Source organism: Euwallacea fornicatus, chromosome 8, assembly GCF_040115645.1.
Source record: "Euwallacea fornicatus isolate EFF26 chromosome 8, ASM4011564v1, whole genome shotgun sequence".
NCBI lineage: Eukaryota > Metazoa > Arthropoda > Insecta > Coleoptera > Curculionidae > Euwallacea > Euwallacea fornicatus.
In genome coordinates, this window is record NC_089548.1 from 5,582,951 (window position 1) to 5,600,738 (window position 17,788).

General features: G+C 34.2%; 1 protein-coding gene across 1 annotated transcript; it reads right to left on the reverse strand.

Annotated features, from left to right (window-relative positions):
• Positions 1–39: 39 nt before the first annotated feature.
• LOC136340573 (uncharacterized) lies at positions 40–15,757 on the reverse strand. The gene is made up of 5 exons (XM_066284766.1): positions 15,321–15,757; positions 6,918–7,309; positions 1,995–2,643; positions 1,095–1,305; positions 40–469 (listed from the first exon to the last, which is right to left on the reverse strand). Exons 1-5 carry the CDS (start codon positions 15,443–15,445, stop codon positions 281–283), a joined length of 1,566 nt encoding a protein of 521 aa, XP_066140863.1. The 5' UTR covers positions 15,446–15,757; the 3' UTR covers positions 40–280.
• Positions 15,758–17,788: the final 2,031 nt, after the last annotated feature.

Genomic DNA, 17,788 nt, shown 5'->3' on the forward strand with positions numbered 1-17,788 from the left:
AAATCGGTTCCTAACACAAATTTACACACAAACAGGAAATTACAATAGACACTATATTAATAAAACTGTAAATTTACATCAAGTAACTAAACCTAATTACACATTATTAATCACATAGAAATTTAGGAATCAAATTTCATATTAATTGTAAGTATTTACACCATAAGTCGATTTTTGGTGAAGCTTTTTGGGTCTACAAATTTTACCAATTGGACGTAATATACTGAATATTCATTCATTCGATAGCTATATACTTCTTATACGAAATTCGAGTTTTTCGCTAACAATTCGACGTAGAAATCAAACAATAATCGTCATCCTCGATGCTCGAAGGCGTCGGAGAGGGTGCTGATTCGTAATTTAATTTCTCCTCTTCTTGGCTTTGCAGCATTTGTCGGAAATCGTGAATCGATTCGCTGAGGAACCACAGTTTTGACAGCAAAAACAGATCTTGTTGTCTCAAACTTTCCTAAGAATTCATGTCAATTGTTAATTATCAGTAACAATTACAATCAAAATAAATTACAAATTGTATTTCTGAGCCACCTTCTGTGAAGTACATGGAAGATTTACATTCAACGCTTTCGACGGGACTGAGTAACGGTAACAGTAAAAATTCGAAAACAAAAAAAGAAGTAAAATAAAATCGAAAAATCACTACTCCTTTAAATGGTACAGAGGGTTTGGATGAATTAGTTATTTTTAAAACTTCACCTCTTATTTCTCAAATCATCTTATTTCTAAATATATTGATCGCCTTTTTTAAATTAAATTTATTATTATGGTCGAAGAAAAAAAAGTTCAAACACGAAAGCGCTATGTGTTCACCAATATCTGGGAGAGCTGAAGTAAATTCGAATATGTACTCTGCACAATTTTTCATTTTTAATCGATATGATCGTCGCGCGGCTGATGCCCAAAAGCGAGTCTTAATGCGCTTTTGGTAAGCTGAGACACAGCAAAAAATATGGTGAACCCCTTCGAGACCGGTTTTTCCATATGTCTGATGGTTACTTTTGACTGTAAGTTACTTCCATGTGCAGTTTTAACAGGACGTTGAAGGCCCGGCCCTAAGTGACTTATTTATTACCTACCATTTCCCGACGTAACACTGCTAACTGCCTATCCAACTTGGTTTCTTGTCTGCCATTAATTTTCTTTTTGAAACCAGTGTCTGGTGATTGTGAATGTTCGATGTCCAACATATAGCCATTTTCTGCAGGTTCTGTGGGCTCGTACAACTTAAATCCCGACAAGGCCTTTGGGAGAGGTGGTAGACGGTATGCTTGACATAGCTCTTTAATTCTTAAAAACGGAATGCATGAATAATACCAGATACTTCAACAGGCCGACAAAACTGTAAAAGCAATGCTATATCTACTTCTTCTAAACCGTTGCTCGAAATAAAAAATAATCAGATCAGTGACAACCTCTAAACAATGCTTTCTTCTTAAATGAGAAACGTGTGTACTTAAAAATTTTACAGCAATTAAAACACAATTAAGGAGCGGTGCTTTTTGTTAGATTTTAGCATTCTTAGAAACGGGCAATTTTCTACGCAAACAAGAACAAAATAATTTATAACGAAGAAATATTAAAGTGGCATTAGAAAATGCCATTTATTATTTCTTCACTTCGTCATCACATGCCATGACGGACACTTGTCTGAGCCGTACTTTTTGATTAATCTAACTAGATAGAAATGGAAAAATTATACGAATAGACAGAAACCTCTGCAGAAAGAGAGAGGCGATAAAAATCAAATTTCTGATTGTCCGTATCCTATGGATGTCACTTATGGTCACGAACCAACCGGACAATCAAAATTGGAGAAGTTTCAAATAAATACTGTAGAGTTCTTACTAAGGGGCATTTGTGGGCTTTAACTATCTATGAAAAAGTAGGTTGATTCAGGTTCATTATGTGACATAGGAAGGCAACGTTCTCAAATTACCTGTTTTATCAACCCAGAGCCATTATTTTAAACTACTTACTTATCATTCCTGTCGCCATTTTCGCTATCCGTATTTTCAACTTTAATATAACAGCTCGACAATTTAACTTTTTTCCCGTCGTTAACTCCATACCAGTCGTTTATTTGTATGTTATCCCCGACTTGCATATCGTTAGAGTCTAACGGCAACACACACTGCCTTTTTAAATCATCGTCGTGACAGTTTTTCATATTCTGCAGTTCCTCGATTAAGAACTCGTGATTCTCTCGGTCATTAAATTTAACTTTTCTATCACCCGCTGCCTTTTTTATTTCATCACGCTCCAGTGACTGTTTCTTCGTCGCAGGCTCGTTAACTACGATAACCGTTAGATTTTCATCTTCTGAGGGTTTAGATGTCCCGTTGTAATCTGAATCAAAATGATTCGCTATTTTCACCACGTGATCATCATCTTCTTTAATGCTCTCTAGGGACGATGTGAGGCTAACTGGAGGAGCCAAATTCACCTCCAGGACTGAGGCGAACATTTCGTCTATTAAAGTGTTCACATGATTCTTGTCATTGAGTATTTCTTCCCAATTTTTATCTGAAAGATCAGATTTTGAGGAAATGGTGTTGGTGGGCGACTGGGAAAGCGGAGACGATGAAACTGCTTCATCATGGTTGTCAGTAGAGTCTGTGTAGAGTTCTATAAAGAAAAACGTTGTTTTAGTGAATAGAATAGAACTGGTTACATCTCTACATGCTTTTACCAATATTATTTTTTTGTTACATAGTGAGACCATCACTGCGAAAATCAATAAAATAATTTCAGTTTTTTTCATTTTTTATAAGCAATTAGATGAGTAAACATAGTCGAGACCACAGGCTATAGTTATGTGTGTTTATACAGCGTTTCCCAGCTTTTAAGGGCAGGCTTTAACCACAATTTCTACATAAAAAAACAATCGTGGTTTGCTATACAGGGTATCTCGTATTAGTAGGTCAATTAGCTAACCGGAGATTCTTTATGCGAAAATAATTGAACTTTCCGTGTGGCATTGTTTTGGCGCTTTATATTCATTACACAAGGTGTTGAAGTTAGTAAAAGAAAATTACTTTTGTTATTAATTTGAGTGTTTCTTAACATATTTTAATGAAATTTTGCTGTGATAGTAGTTCGATTATGTACATATTTTCTATGATTTGGGTTAAAAAATTTGGAAAAACGATGAGGAAAATGGGGGGTCGTGTATACGTATTTCCCAAACATTTTTTCGCGGACGCCAATAGTGCATTTGTTTAGTTATTCAAATTAGTTGTTTCTTTATCTTGATTTCTTCATTCGTGTGAAGTTTTCATTTGCAGCTTACTTTAAAAAATGTTTGAGCTTGTTGCTTCCCAATACGCGACTTGAATTATACATCATTGCAAAATATCATTGAAATATGTTAAGAAAAGTCGAAGTTATTAACGAAAATATTTTTTTCCTAAATTGAACACACTGTAATGAGTATAAAGCGCAATAAGGAAAATTAATTATTTACGCATAGGGAATCTCCGGTTAGTGGATTGGGCTACTACTACGAGACACCCTGTATAACACAACATCGAAACTTTCAGACTTCCGGTGTAAAAAAGGTTTAGAAAATTATTGTTTTGTTGTTTGTTGTTTAGAAAAAAGTTAAGTTATTTTGTGGATAAGCAGAATCATAAACATCAGAATGTAAGTAAAAACGGACCAGAAAATAAGAGGAATTTCTAATTTTTTGTCCATTCATAAAAAAATCATCAGTTTTATTCAGTTTCAGGTTCATTTTTAAGTTTGTAAATATTATATTGTTGCGTGTAAAATGCCAGGACGTGAAATTTATGCATCTAATAGGGTTACGAGATACACAAACTGTTAAAGACTCCAGAATCCTTCATTATTTTAATACTTGAAAGGTACGTAGAAACTGGTACAGTTAAAAGGAGACCACAAGGTGGGTGATCATGGTTTCTACATGAAAAAGAGGATGGTACTTGGTCCAATATGCCTGTAGACATCGATATCATACAGATCAAGCCCTTAGAAATCATGTCCGGCGTAGATTTCACCTTGTTTTATCTACCTCTACGTTAAGAAGATTTCATAGTGTGAATCTTCGTGCAACAAGACATTTAAGGATATCTTAAATATCTTCTTGCAAATACTCTATGCTCAAGACACTGAGTCGCCAGAACTAGAATTGGATTGCAGAATGATGACATTAGGCAACAGATCTGGAAAGAGCCAGGTTGTCAACAAAGATTGAATTTTCCTCTAGAGGTTGCTCCTCAAGAGACGAAACATTAATTTCTATTCGTGAGAATATGACAAGTCCAACACACTCTGATACAGTTACCCGGCCAATTACCCACGTATTACGCAACGTTAATTTCGTCTTCAGAGACGATAATGCGCGACCACATCGCGTAAGAATATTTGAGAGAGTACTTAAAAAAGGGTAACATACCAGATTGCTTTGGCGAGGGAACTCTCTAGATCAAAATCTGATTGAAAACTTGTGGGATCATCTAGTATGTATCTAGAAGAGGTCACCACTGCATCAATATCTTCGCAAATCAGGATGACTTAATTGTAGTGATATTAGAGGAACGGAGTATTATTCCGCAAGAGATGCTTAACTGGTTGATTGTGTCAATGCACCACATATCAGTTTGTTGATGAATAGAAGAGGTGGTGATATTTATTATTAATTATTGCTGTTTAGTGTTGTAAATTTTGTAAAAGTATTGTTATTTCTAAAAATGCGTTAATAAATAAACATAATTTACCAATAACATGGGGGTCCAAAACATTTGACATCGCGTGTAGATGATCTCCCAAAAATGTTTCGTAACAGAAACACAGTGTTTCGTAGAAAATTACTTATGTACAAACTTATTAACTTCTTACACACCCCTTCATATATTTTATATAAATTTTGTAGGTCTTACTCATATTAAACATCCAAATTTTTTGAAGTAAAATAGAATATTTGATTTCAAAAGTAACGGGCACACAAGCACTACCTTGAATGTATTTAAAGGAGGAAAATGTATGGCATTGGCTTTTCTCGAAATAAAAATCTCCGTTTTCTCTTGTAATCTCCGTTCATTTCTGAATAAAACAAATATGTATTTTTTGGTGCGAAACACGTCGTTTTAAGCTAAAAAAATAAAAAAATGTATACTCGAGCAGTTGTTAAGATTATTGCATTTCATAGGCACTTCTCGAAGTAAATAAAAGTTGGCGCTGGGAGAACACGTTATAAAATTCAATAATGAAACAACTTGTTAGTTATAAATTTTTTTTTGTTTAAAATAATGAAAATTGCCTCAACGCTATTTTTAAGATAACAATTTTAAAAATTAACTGCTGATGCATTAAGACGATTTAAATTTTTTTTTAATCTAAAACGATGTGTTTCCCAAAACAAGATTAAATATCTTTAATATTCAAAAATGAATGCAGTTTACAAATGTGATTTTTATTTCAAGAAAAACCAGTGCCCTACGCTTTTTCTTTTAAATATATTCAACGTAATGTTCATGGACTATACTACTGTTGACATCAAATATTACATTTTACTTTAAAAAATTAGTTGTTCGATATGAGTAACTCCCATAAAATTTCTATAAACTATACCAAGGAGTGTATGAGAAATTAATAAATATGTACGTATGTAATTTTCAACGAATACTTCGACGTACTGTATTTCTGTAACAATTTTTTTTTTCGAATATAAGCTATACAGCAAACTAAGATTGTTTTTCTAAGTAGAAATCGCGGTTAAAGGTTCACCCTTAAAAGTTGGGACATCCGGTATAATGAAAACTCAAATCGACACCACACTAGCATTCAGTTGGATCGCACCGAGTTCCTGGCGATGAAGCACTAACTTTAATCAGAAGCTTTTGATATGAAACCCAAGTAAATATTTACCATTGTTTTGAAACATATCACTTTAAAATACTCGAAGGTCTCTATAAAAAAAAAACACGAACTCCGCTTTATTTAAACACTGAAGCGTCACTAATAATAATACCCACATTTAGTACGCGTATGCTTATGATTTGCAGTCCACGACTTATTTAAGTGAAGATAACATTCAGATAGCAATGAAAAATTGATATGTATGATAATTTCCTTGAGTCATCCATTTGCGAAAATTACTTCAAAAGAGATAAGAAAATAAAAAAATTAATCAGTGCAGCACTAATATCAATTTAAAAATATTGCTTTGGACATTTGCGACGTCACCAGAAAAAATGTCCAGTCATTATCATAATCTGACGTCAAGACTGGGGTGTCTTAGCGTAAATCCAAGGTATCAGTTTGAAAATTTTGGTTGTGACGCGGAAATAAGTATTAGATCTTTAAAATATGAATTAAATCCCAGAGGTACATTCCCTAACAGCCGTACACCTATAATGTACCCTTATGTTCCGCCTATGAACACCACGACTTTTTAGCCGATAATTGCCTCTTCGCCGTAATAGACTTATTTGTGCTAGGCCTCGGTTTTAGTCTTGAAGAACTTGGTAAAGCGTATAAAAGATCTCTTAGCCGAATTGCCGCGTGGAAGTCGACTTCATTAACGGAGTTTCCTCGTACTGTAACTTGATTAATTAAGACGCGCTATTACTTAATAGTGAAATAAATGAGTTCCTAAATGGTTCCTGAGTTTGCCGTTCCAATGCCCATTACACACAATTATAATTTAAAACTGCCTGAGTAGAACTCGGTGAAAGTCAGTTTGTTCATATGAAAACAAAACTTTACAACAAAAACATAAGAATTAAATTGGAAATTCTTGACGACGCGGTTGGGGTCATGGAGGCGTTAGACTTGAATGACAATCAATCGGGAATTCTGATTTCTTTTTCATTTCTAATTTCGTCGAATCACAATGCAGTGATCCATCATCTATACCTGCAAAAATTATGCACTCTTACCTCTTTGAGAAAGTTGCCGTCTTTCTCCATCGTCCCGAGACCGGAGCGCAGTCCTCCTCCAACTGGGATCTTCGACAGTTTTAACACTAAGGTCATCTTTGAACTTTGGCTTACTTACACTAATCACTTGCATAGATTTCCCGAGATTATCCGCACTTTTTCTACCATTTTTTCGCACGTCTTGTGATGAGATATTATGAGATCGCGTTTTACAGTTATCTGATTGATAAATCACTGGTCTTGTGCTGTGGTTTTCCACTTTGTCTGAACGAAGACATAACGGTAACGACTGACAGTGGCTGAGTGTAACATTACTGTTCTGGTTTAATCGTCGTTGCGGTAATGGTTTGCTGGTTTTAACTTTGTCGTCGTTGTTCATGGAACCAGTAGGGCTGGAAATAAAATACAAATATGATCAGGGCTTTCCTCTCGGATTTCTTCGAAATATGTGAATTTCTTCAGAATGTTAGGAGAAAAGTCAGCGGCACCCTTTAATTTACTACTTCTGGCACTGGGTGAGTGAAATTGTTGCAATGGAAAAAAGGCACTCCACTTCACCGTTTCCTGACCGCCATACTGGCCATCTTTCGAAATAATTTGACGTTTTTTCAATTTTAACAATTTTTTTTCCACAACCTGTTAGGACCTCCCTTATGAATTCCCAGTCGACGTGGCAACATCGCCATCGCCGGTGAAGCGTTACTTTTATTACGTTTTTGTTTATGTATGAGGGAAGACCACTCGTCTCGAAAATTTGCTTGTTGTGCCTCGTGATTACTCGATAGTGTTAACACACGTATCAGCGTTCCATGCCAATAAGCCTTAGGGATTGTTAGAAAGGTTGTTGGTTATTTTTTGGAAAAAAAAACAGTGCGTTTAAAACTGCACACTCAGAGCGGTCCGAACGTGAATATCCATTCCACTATTAATTAAGCGACCATTTTTTGGTCTTTCGATCCGGATTCACATCATGACACTCTTAATGAACTTAAATATAACATTCTATAGATCGCTCAGTACAAAAACCGATGCACGTCATAAACCACATAATTTCATTGCCAATCCTCACGTTTAAATTACCAAAAGTTTTCAGCGAGGACTTCGTCTCCACGTAAACAATAATTATGATGATGCACTCCAAAAGTACTTTGACCTAAGGGCAACTTATGCGTTAACGTATAATAAAATATTTCAACTTAACATGCTCGTAAACAATGGAAATGTTTACAACAACTTTGGAAACAGGGCGCGGTGTTGTCAAATTTGTCGTATGGTTGTCCATTTTGACACTATGTCTTCGATTTACTGAATGTTCTTCATAAACTACATTTATCATGAGATATGCATATTTCATAAAAAAGTGTTGCTAAACGTACATTGATGCAACATTAAGGGAATATGAATATATGTTCTCTGAAATACATGGAAATGATAAACAGCACGTATTTTACACTTAGGATAGTTCATTTGCGCATTTATCTCGAATATAAAGGTGTTCGCCTAGACCTAAATAAATTTAGTTCGGCTAATACCAAATGCCGAACACCATTTAGCTTCAGGGGACTTAAAAGCTGCTGGTAACCGAGGTGTGTACACATCAGTCGTTAAATAACATTAACGATACACAAGTGCAAGACAAGGTGCAATTCAATAGTGCACCTTTTTTGGGTTCATTTAACCGATCATGGCTGCGCTAAATATAAATTTTAAACTCAGAAAATGTAACATTTTTTCACCCAACCTTAGAGCCGCAAGTGCGAACTATTGCACAGATTTGGCCTTGGTAATTATATTTTTTTAAGTTTGTTTGGCATTTAGCAGGTTAATTTACAGGTTTTCAAAGATTTTACTGTTTGCAAAAGTAGATGCTTCATCTGTTTCGTATCACCGTCATAAATCTGTGAGTAGTTTAGAATTTTTATTTACAATGTAGTATCGCGAGGTTTGCGAATCGCATCTAAAAAAAAGGGAGAGAACGGCAAAATTACCAATAGCGATATGCACAATGATTCTTAATCGATCAGTGCTAAATTCATCAAAAAGGAGAATATTAGTCGGGGAGTGCTTCAGTCGGCAATACTGATCATCCTGCACAATAAATCATTATATACCAGAAATACGGTGCGGCTCTAAATTATCACAACCTCTACGGTAAACATTTTAAAAAATTATTCCTTTTTGAAAATTTAAAAGCAATATTAAATAGGCCAAAAAATACTATCTTTTAACGTTTTTTTTTAATTTTATTAAATATTGTTTAGATCGTCATTGGCTTAAAATAGCCGATTTTTTAAAATTTAAACATGGGTCGACTGACACTTTAAATTAGAGGGGTTTTAAAACTACATTTAATTGTATAATGCGATTCAAAATCTATCGATTGGTTTTTGAGAAAAATAGCTATAAATTTGATAAAAATGCAATACAAACTCAGTTGAACATACATGTAGTACGGAAATAATTAAAAAACTTGTTTGTTTTCTATTTTTTGCTCACAAGCAGTTTTTAATTATTTTTATTTATTTATGTATTGTTTTTTTTTGTTTTCTAACCAAAGACTATTTTTGAACACCACATTAAAAATAAACCAACTTTCTATCAACAAATAAGTTTTTTTACTTTTTGCGTACTATTTAACTGAGTTTGTATTGTATTTTTTACGAAATGTAAAGCTGTTGGTGATTCAAAAACCAATAGATAGATTTTAAATCATATTACACCATTGCAGGCAGTTGTGAAAGACTTCCAATTGGAAGGAGCACTTGACCCATGTTTCTATTTAAAAAAATCGCCCATTTTGCCCCACTGGAGTCATAAACATTTACAAAAATTTAAAAAAGTTAAAAGATAATATTTTTTATTCTATTTAATGCGATGTTTGAACTTTTTAAATAATAATTTTTTAAAAAGTTAACAGAGGGGGATGGGAGGAGGGAGGGGGTCAATTTTGTGCCGTACAGTATAACAATGAATTAAGGAAAGTACAAGGAGCCGTGTATTGCACCGTGTCAACCGATGTCAATACAGGATCTATATCGATTTCTATTCTGCTAACAGAGGGGGCCAAAATTCATGAAAGGGGAATGACCGAAAATTGTTCCAAAGAAGCCATGAATGGACTACAGAGAATACGGATCGTTTAAACGGGTATGACCAAAAACACTTATGTGACGAGCAGAAATATGAATCGATAGGACCGACGGGGAAATCGAATACTTCATGTAGTTATCCATCAGACATGGATGTTGTGGTTAGTACTTAACCGAAATAGATAAAAAAAATAGTTGCCAGTGTTGTTACTGTAGGGCGGCGATATGTACAGTGGACCACACAACATTTCAGTGTTCAATATGGCAAATATATGGGAAGAAATTCGAGCAAAAGCAACGGTAACAATAACGGTATCAATGACAAAAAAAAAACAGTGGTAACAAAACAAAAAATATAGTGAATAAAATGTTAAAAAATATATATATAGGGGAAGATCAGCAATTAAATAAGAAAAGTCATAAGTACAATGGAATAAAACGGAAGGATCGGAGATGTGATTACATGAAACACGGCAAAATAACATAACAAGTTCTTATAAACTATTTTCCTAGGGACCTACCCTGAATAAGTATGAATCGATTATCTGTAAAAACTGAAAGTTCTGATGACGGATTCTTATTTAGACTTTTAAACGATGCATTTCAAATGAAAGTGTCTCATTTAGGTCGCTAGGCTAGCTTTAACAGAATAATGTTCATTTCTTTACACTGAATGAAAAAACCACATTGAAGTGCCCCGTTTTTAGGTATTATTATTATTATTATCATTATGCTTTGATAGATATGCTCAACTTTCATCTAAATCTACTCTTGTTCGATGACGATAGAATGGACCGTTCTCGAGAAAAACGAAATTATTGTGCTTTTATGCAGTAGTTAAAATTCCCTGCAGTGGAAACCACAAGGAGAGAATGCATTTTTAAAGGTATTGTGTTGTATTAATTTTAACCACAAAAATTATATAAAAATGTCACGGAAAAAGAGCGTTTAAAGGCAATAGGGTGCAATCACGGCAGAAAATAAAACTCTTTAATTTGGGGACAGTTATTTACTCATCGGGTACGGAAAATGTGGCTTTACCGCGCACTATTTGCAGTTGTGTCAGCAATTCACTGTAATAGAGACATTTTCACATCTGGGAGGAACAATATTTTTGCTAGAAGCGCATGCGTATTAACTTTATTTTTCAGGTGGGACACCGCAAAGAGGGTGTCCCAATCAAATTAAGAAAGTGACGTCATCTTGAAGATATTTTGGACAAAGAGACAACGTAGACAATTATAATCGTCAAATTAAATCAAAGTAAGTTTTCCAAGTTTCCAACAGAGGAATAACCAAAAATACTCATCCTGTATACGTACGTGAATAAATAGATGCATATATAATTATACTATTAAGCAATTTCCGGCAGCAAATGTTCAATATGCACTAGTCTACTAATACATTCCAAACCAAACTTTTAACGAGACATCTATTGTTCATGCTAATGTTCTGGTTGGTGCAGTTAAGATTAAGTGAAAACACCTCAGCAGTTAGGACAACAATAATTACCCACCGTAATAATGCTTTCTTAAATGAAAGACCTGCGAGAAATTACAATTAATTCGGGTGACTGAAGCTAAACTTTCTACATCAAAGATCTATTTTCCATTAAATATTTATACCTTGTTAAGAACCGCAGATTAGTGGAAAAAAAATGAAGTCATGAGAATGTGACAACCGGGCATTGAATTGAAAAATGCATGTAATTTATCGCGTTAGATTGAACTCCGTGGAAGCGTGAATAATTGCGGTGCATATAAAATTATTTTCCAACATCTGAGACCTACAAACAACAAGACTGCAATGTCTCGTTGCCAATCGAGGCAGAGGAACTGAGATTGTAACTGAATTTATCGCACCCAAAAAACGCTCGGCAGCAATTTCAAGGGTGGTAAACCAAAAACTGTGAGATTTATTTTATTTACAGAATAAAAAAAAAGAACTTGAACATCCAGTAGAATGAAAATAAACAATTTTTTATAAGGCTCACGTCTGTTTATGCCACTAGCAGCAGATAAAAACTGACTGTACTAAAAATGCAGCTCTTTATCAGCGTAAAATAACTGTTTCAAATGAATTTCAAATAATAATTTTTTTTATCAACCTCTACCTCGGAATCTACACGTTTCTGACTACTTGTTTATAGGATTTTTTTCCTTTAAATACCATAAGAAATTGTGTCTTTACTTAGGAAACCCACTGGATTATCATTTGGACTTTTTATGAAGGCATTATTCCCGAAAGAGGAATGCTTACGAGGGAGCACAATATACAGGGTGTCTATTAAATGTTGGAATTAATTTCCAAGGGTGATTCCTTATCACATTATATTAAAAAAAATGTCTAATAAATGTATGTCCTACCCTGCTTCGTTTTAGTGATACAGGGTTAAAGTTTTATTTATTTATCTTCAGTTTTTCATAAATATTTTCGGACGTAAGGACAATATCTCAATGAAATTCAGCATTTAAAGATTTTCCAAAACGAGAAATTCAAATATGATACCGGTTTTACCGCAACATGTACGGGACGCTACCTGCAGCAATGTTCTTGTGCTAAATTTGCCTTAACCTTTTTATGATCGTTTATTTTAACTTTAAATGGAGTACATCATATGCTCCCGTCAAGTCTAAACAAAAAAAGCATACTTGGTCGAAAACTCTCAGAACAATGGTTTTCGAAATATCAACGATTAAAAATTTCTTTGCACATGATTTCATCAAAACATTATTAATAAAAATGTAATAATAGCCCCCATACATACTCCTTTAGCCGGATTTATTGAAATTTGGCACCACTGACTTTTTTCAACTTTCATCTTTTTGTCACATTAAACAATTAAAAACACAACTTGATTGTACGTTATCTTAATGCGCCAGTGGATTGCCATGGCAACATGTGTAACTTAAATGGTCAACGGAAGTAAATCTTTTGTCTCTCGCCGATCATACGCTATTCTAACTCATATGTCTAGGTTCAGTCAATATGTTGAATACTGGTTCATGTTTGTTATTAAACAGACACGATCAACCACCTTAAATCTGCAGACAAATGATAGTGACTTGAAATAAATAAATCATTTTATGCTTGAGGGGTCCAAAAACTGTTACCTATACTGCTTGTTATACTTGTTTAGATGCACTTGTCTAGAGGCAGCTTAAATTAAATCCGAAATGCAAAATGACAGCAAGTTTTGAATCATAACATTAACAGTGACGTTTAATTTGATATTTGTTTCCATGGTAACCATAGACAAGGTAATAAAGACGTTATTCTAACCGACTTTTTTTATTAACTGACTAAGCCAATAAAGAGCCATTTACGTATTCTTATTAACCTATTAAGAAGTTTTTTCGAAAAAAGGCGAAAAAACGTTCTTCGCTATTAAAGGTAAAATATGCCTGTCAAATAATGCTGTATTTTCGAGCTAGTGATGGAAAAACTATCAACCACTTATGATTGCGAACAGACAAGTAGGCAAAAAAGAAGAAGAGTGTAATTTATGATAATCAAAATGAGATTTAACGGTTCGAGACGCAATTAATTATGGATTGGCCATAAAAAATGCCTTTACAGGTAGACAGGATACACCGTGTTATAGATCCAAATAGGTAGGTTTCCCCTAAGTTTTAGCATTCACTACACCAGACTAAAGGGCCACGTATACAGGGCCCCGAAAATGAACGTCAAAAATGAGATTATCAGATTATTTGAGTCACAATATGTTAAAATTTAGTTCAAAAATTATTTGAAAAAAGTGTCGTGCTTATATGCTATTGACACACAAATTTCTTGCAAAAAAACTTGTTTTTTGATTATATCTGGAGAATGCTTCAATGGATTTCAATGAAACCCATTGTGCATTAATTTATTAGTACAGGGGTTATTTACATACAACCTTCATGTTTATTCGCAATGTGCAAATAGTAAGTTCTTAGAGTAGAGTCTTCCTCGTACAAAAATATTTAGAATTCTTCACTCGGTAGTTGCATCGTATTGATTTTTTTCTGGTAATACATTAGCCTTTTTTAACTTTTTTATCTCTTAGAAATTTTTCGTACGGTTAAAGTTCCACATCGAAAAAAATAATTTTCTTTTCACATACATAACACCAATTTGCCATCGCTTCGATAATTATCGATACATCGATCGAATTCTCGATGTTAACACTGATTTGAAAACAGTTAGGAAAATGTGATAAAAATTTATTAAAAAATTTAAAGTTTTTTTTAGGTAAATAATGGCGTTCTCTAATAAATAAATGACTAATATGGCTAAACTAATAAGTTTTTGTGAAGTTAATCGTCGAATCGTCGGAAACCTATCGCCGAACTTAGTTCTTAAGAAGAACTTCTTAGAACTTAATGCTGAGCGATTAGTTCCTTTGCGGGAGACCTATATACCCATATGGGAAAAACTCATAATTGTAACCATATTGGTCATTTTTTTTATGAGAGAACGAATTATTGAGCTCAAAAGAAATTCAAAAAGATTTTGACAAATTTTTATGACATTTTCCACAAGTGACGTCAGCGTTCACATCGACCAATATCGATAATTATAGATACTTGTCGATTGATAATTATAATTATCGAAATCATGGCAAATTGGTATTTTTTCCCACAGGTTCTCACTGTCAAACCCAAAACAACCCTGAAGTTTAGTGATTTATGAATTCTAATCTTTTTGTCCTGTAATATATTATAGATCCAACGGAAGCGAAACATGATGAATTCGGTATATATCCAACACTAGCCAGTGAAAAACTATGATTATTTTCGTACGAAGATGGCTAAGAACTTATTACTTGCACGTTGCGAATCGACATGCATGTTACATAAAAATAACCCTTGTACTAATGAATAAATGCAAAACGGGTTTCATTGAAATCCAATAGAGTATCTTCCAGATGTAACAAAAAACGTTTTTTTCTTTCAAGAACTTTGACCATCGATAGCGTCTACCAACCAAATCTTAACGTATTAACTCGAATGATACCACCTTTTGATATGTATTTCCACGACGCTCTGTCTAGCCTATTTATGCAACGTTTTGTTTTACTCGGAAAAGGAACTTTTTTTAACTCTACAAACTCTTCAGTAAATGCGATTGTACCAGATAGGTAATAAAAACATCCTTGGATCTGGGTTATTGATGAGGTTACTGCTTCTAAAGGTTTGTGCATTACTTAACTTCGTTGATGCATGCTAAGTCGCATTGTGTTAGGTGGAATATCACGAAGTGGGTATAGTGTAACAAAAATATATAATGTAACAAAAACCTTCTGAATCACTAATTGATGTTGACATACCTGCTGTTATGTAAACCCCTTGTCTTCGCCAACGCCTCTTTTACCAAGGTTTTTGAGGGTCTCGGAGGCACAGGGGGAGGCGGCTTAGTAGATTTAACGACCACATTCTCATTATCAGGAGTCATTGTGTCTATATTTCAAATACAACACTACACTTTAAGCTTTCACTGCTTTGGGTACCTACTCAGAGTTCCGCCGTGCATTTGAAATAACCATTTAACCTCTGATCTTGTAACCAATTCAAATAACCACTCGAAATGTTTATTTGACTAGTCAGATATAGAATGATTCACTTTGATCTACACGGTGATTACGTCGAAACGAGTTTCCAGCAAGCTACGAACAACCACATTATATCAGTCACACACGAACCACGTCCAAACTCCAACTAAACGAGCGACTGAAGTAATAAAGGTATTTGTAGGTAAAAAGAAAGGAAGGTCGCGACTTTGGTTGGATCATACAGGTGCTTTAAAACTGAAGAAACAGAAAATGTCTTGGTGATATTGTTTTGAATGCCAGATCACTGGGTTAGTACCGTTATGAGAGCACGTGTTTGAAAAGCTTTCTTGCTGACTGACTTGCATGCCATATTATTTGTTTTGCAGGGTCTGTTATAACGTGATTCAAATTTTTGTTCAACGCGGAGTAGGTGTACTTTCGCAAGAGAAACTAAAAATTGATCATTTGCATGACCTGCACTTGTTAAAGCACGTTTTTCGAAGCTTTCCACCTTGTTGTCAGGCATTTATTTAAATTATTAGTTACCAATTTTCTTCCATTCCGAGCCCGGGCAAAAAATATTCAGATACTAACTAAACATTTACAAAATATGACACAGTGCGAACAATAATGGCTAAAGGGTCCGTTTCATCGAAATAGCGGACCTACTGTTGTGAGATCACACACTCACTTCTTTCATCCACTCTCGAACAAGAATCATTAATCAGATGCGTATAGATAGTTTTTTACTCATATTTGATTCGACGTTTAAGACATTTCTAGAACAATTCTATGGAGATAGAGTCATAGGTGAATATGTATGGCCTGTAAGATCTCTGGATTTGACGCCTCTGAATTATTTTTTGTTTGATTACTTGAAGGATGCTGTGCACAAAAATTTTTTCACATACTTTGGAGGAATCGCGAAAAACTTTAATGAAGCGATTAATGCAATAACTTGTGCCGTGCCGATTGCAGTCTTTCGCATCATGAATAGACGTGCCAAGACGTTCCCAGCAGAATCGCCAGCGATTCCGCCATTTAATATCAATTGTGGTTGTCAACAACGAAAAACCAACTTGATCCACGCTTATTTGCATATCTGCAATTTGTATTTAATTTACCTGATTGGTAATTTAACTTCTAAGAATCCCTACAAATTACTTTATTTTAAATGTAAATAGAAAAATTTTCCCACAAGGCCAAAAAGGTAGTAACTACCCGTGAATGTTTGGACATTTTACGTCTTAACCTTGAGAATTTATGGAAAAAATATTGAAGTCGAACTTCAGTACACAGCGGCACACTTCGATCATTGTTGCTCGCACTGTATTTCAGACTTAAAAGTTGACAAATAAAAACCGATTTTTTTTTTAAATGATGTATGAAACCGTTTACAATGAAGGCGGGCGTTCGATGTTTAAAAAAAATCGACATTTTAAACATATTTATACTTTATCTGGATAACGATTTGAAGTGTAGCACAAAGTTAACAAGAGAATAGTTACTCTACAATTGTCCAAAAGTGATCAAAACTCCAGCCCCCAGATCTAAACCCTGTTGAGAATGTGTCGCATTTTCTGCAAACGCACATCCGAGAACATAAAATTACTATTATAATAAAGTAATAATGATAAATTGTTAGAACAAGGTATATTTAAAGCTAACGTTACGAGAAAAACGGTCGAAAATTGATGCGCAGTTAAAAAAAACGTACTTTTTTCGATGTCCAATTAGTTAACAAGTGTCGTTGAACAAACTAGAGGACACACAATGTACTAAAATTTACTTCCATTTTACTTAAAACGTATAATAATAAAACAATCCGAACATTTTTAGTTCCTTATACTGTAACGATGTTGTTCACTATTCAAGGATTTTTGTTGCTGTTAGAATTATTTAAGATATCAAATACTTGTATTTTCCTAAAATATTTCATACATCATTACGAAAAAGGCGTTTTTCACTTTTCAACTTTTAAACATGAAATATTCCGTTTTATAAATGTTTATAACCAGCGTTCGAATATTTTTCGTGTTGGCTGTATGCAATGCGCGAATTTATTAAACTACCAAATAACAAACTTCTTTGTCAATTTAAAAATTTGAATTTAAGAAATACATAGTTACATGTTTTAGTGTTAACGTCCTATATTTCAGAAGCGTGTTTGTGGCAGAAGTGAATTACGGTTAGGTACTACTAATAACCACATCTCTTGCCGAGGCAACAGTTTGGTGATTCATTCG

Bases quoted from the DNA above. Each gene is read 5' to 3' on its own strand.
- LOC136340573 (XM_066284766.1), bottom strand. From the start codon at position 15,445: ATGACTCCTGATAATGAGAATGTGGTCGTTAAATCTACTAAGCCGCCT. The intron at 7,310-15,320 runs GTATGTCAACAT...TTTTATTTCCAG, and splicing joins AGGGGTTTACATAACAGCAG to CCCTACTGGTTCCATGAACA. The intron at 2,644-6,917 runs GTAAGAGTGCAT...TTTTCTTTATAG, and splicing joins ACGGCAACTTTCTCAAAGAG to AACTCTACACAGACTCTACT.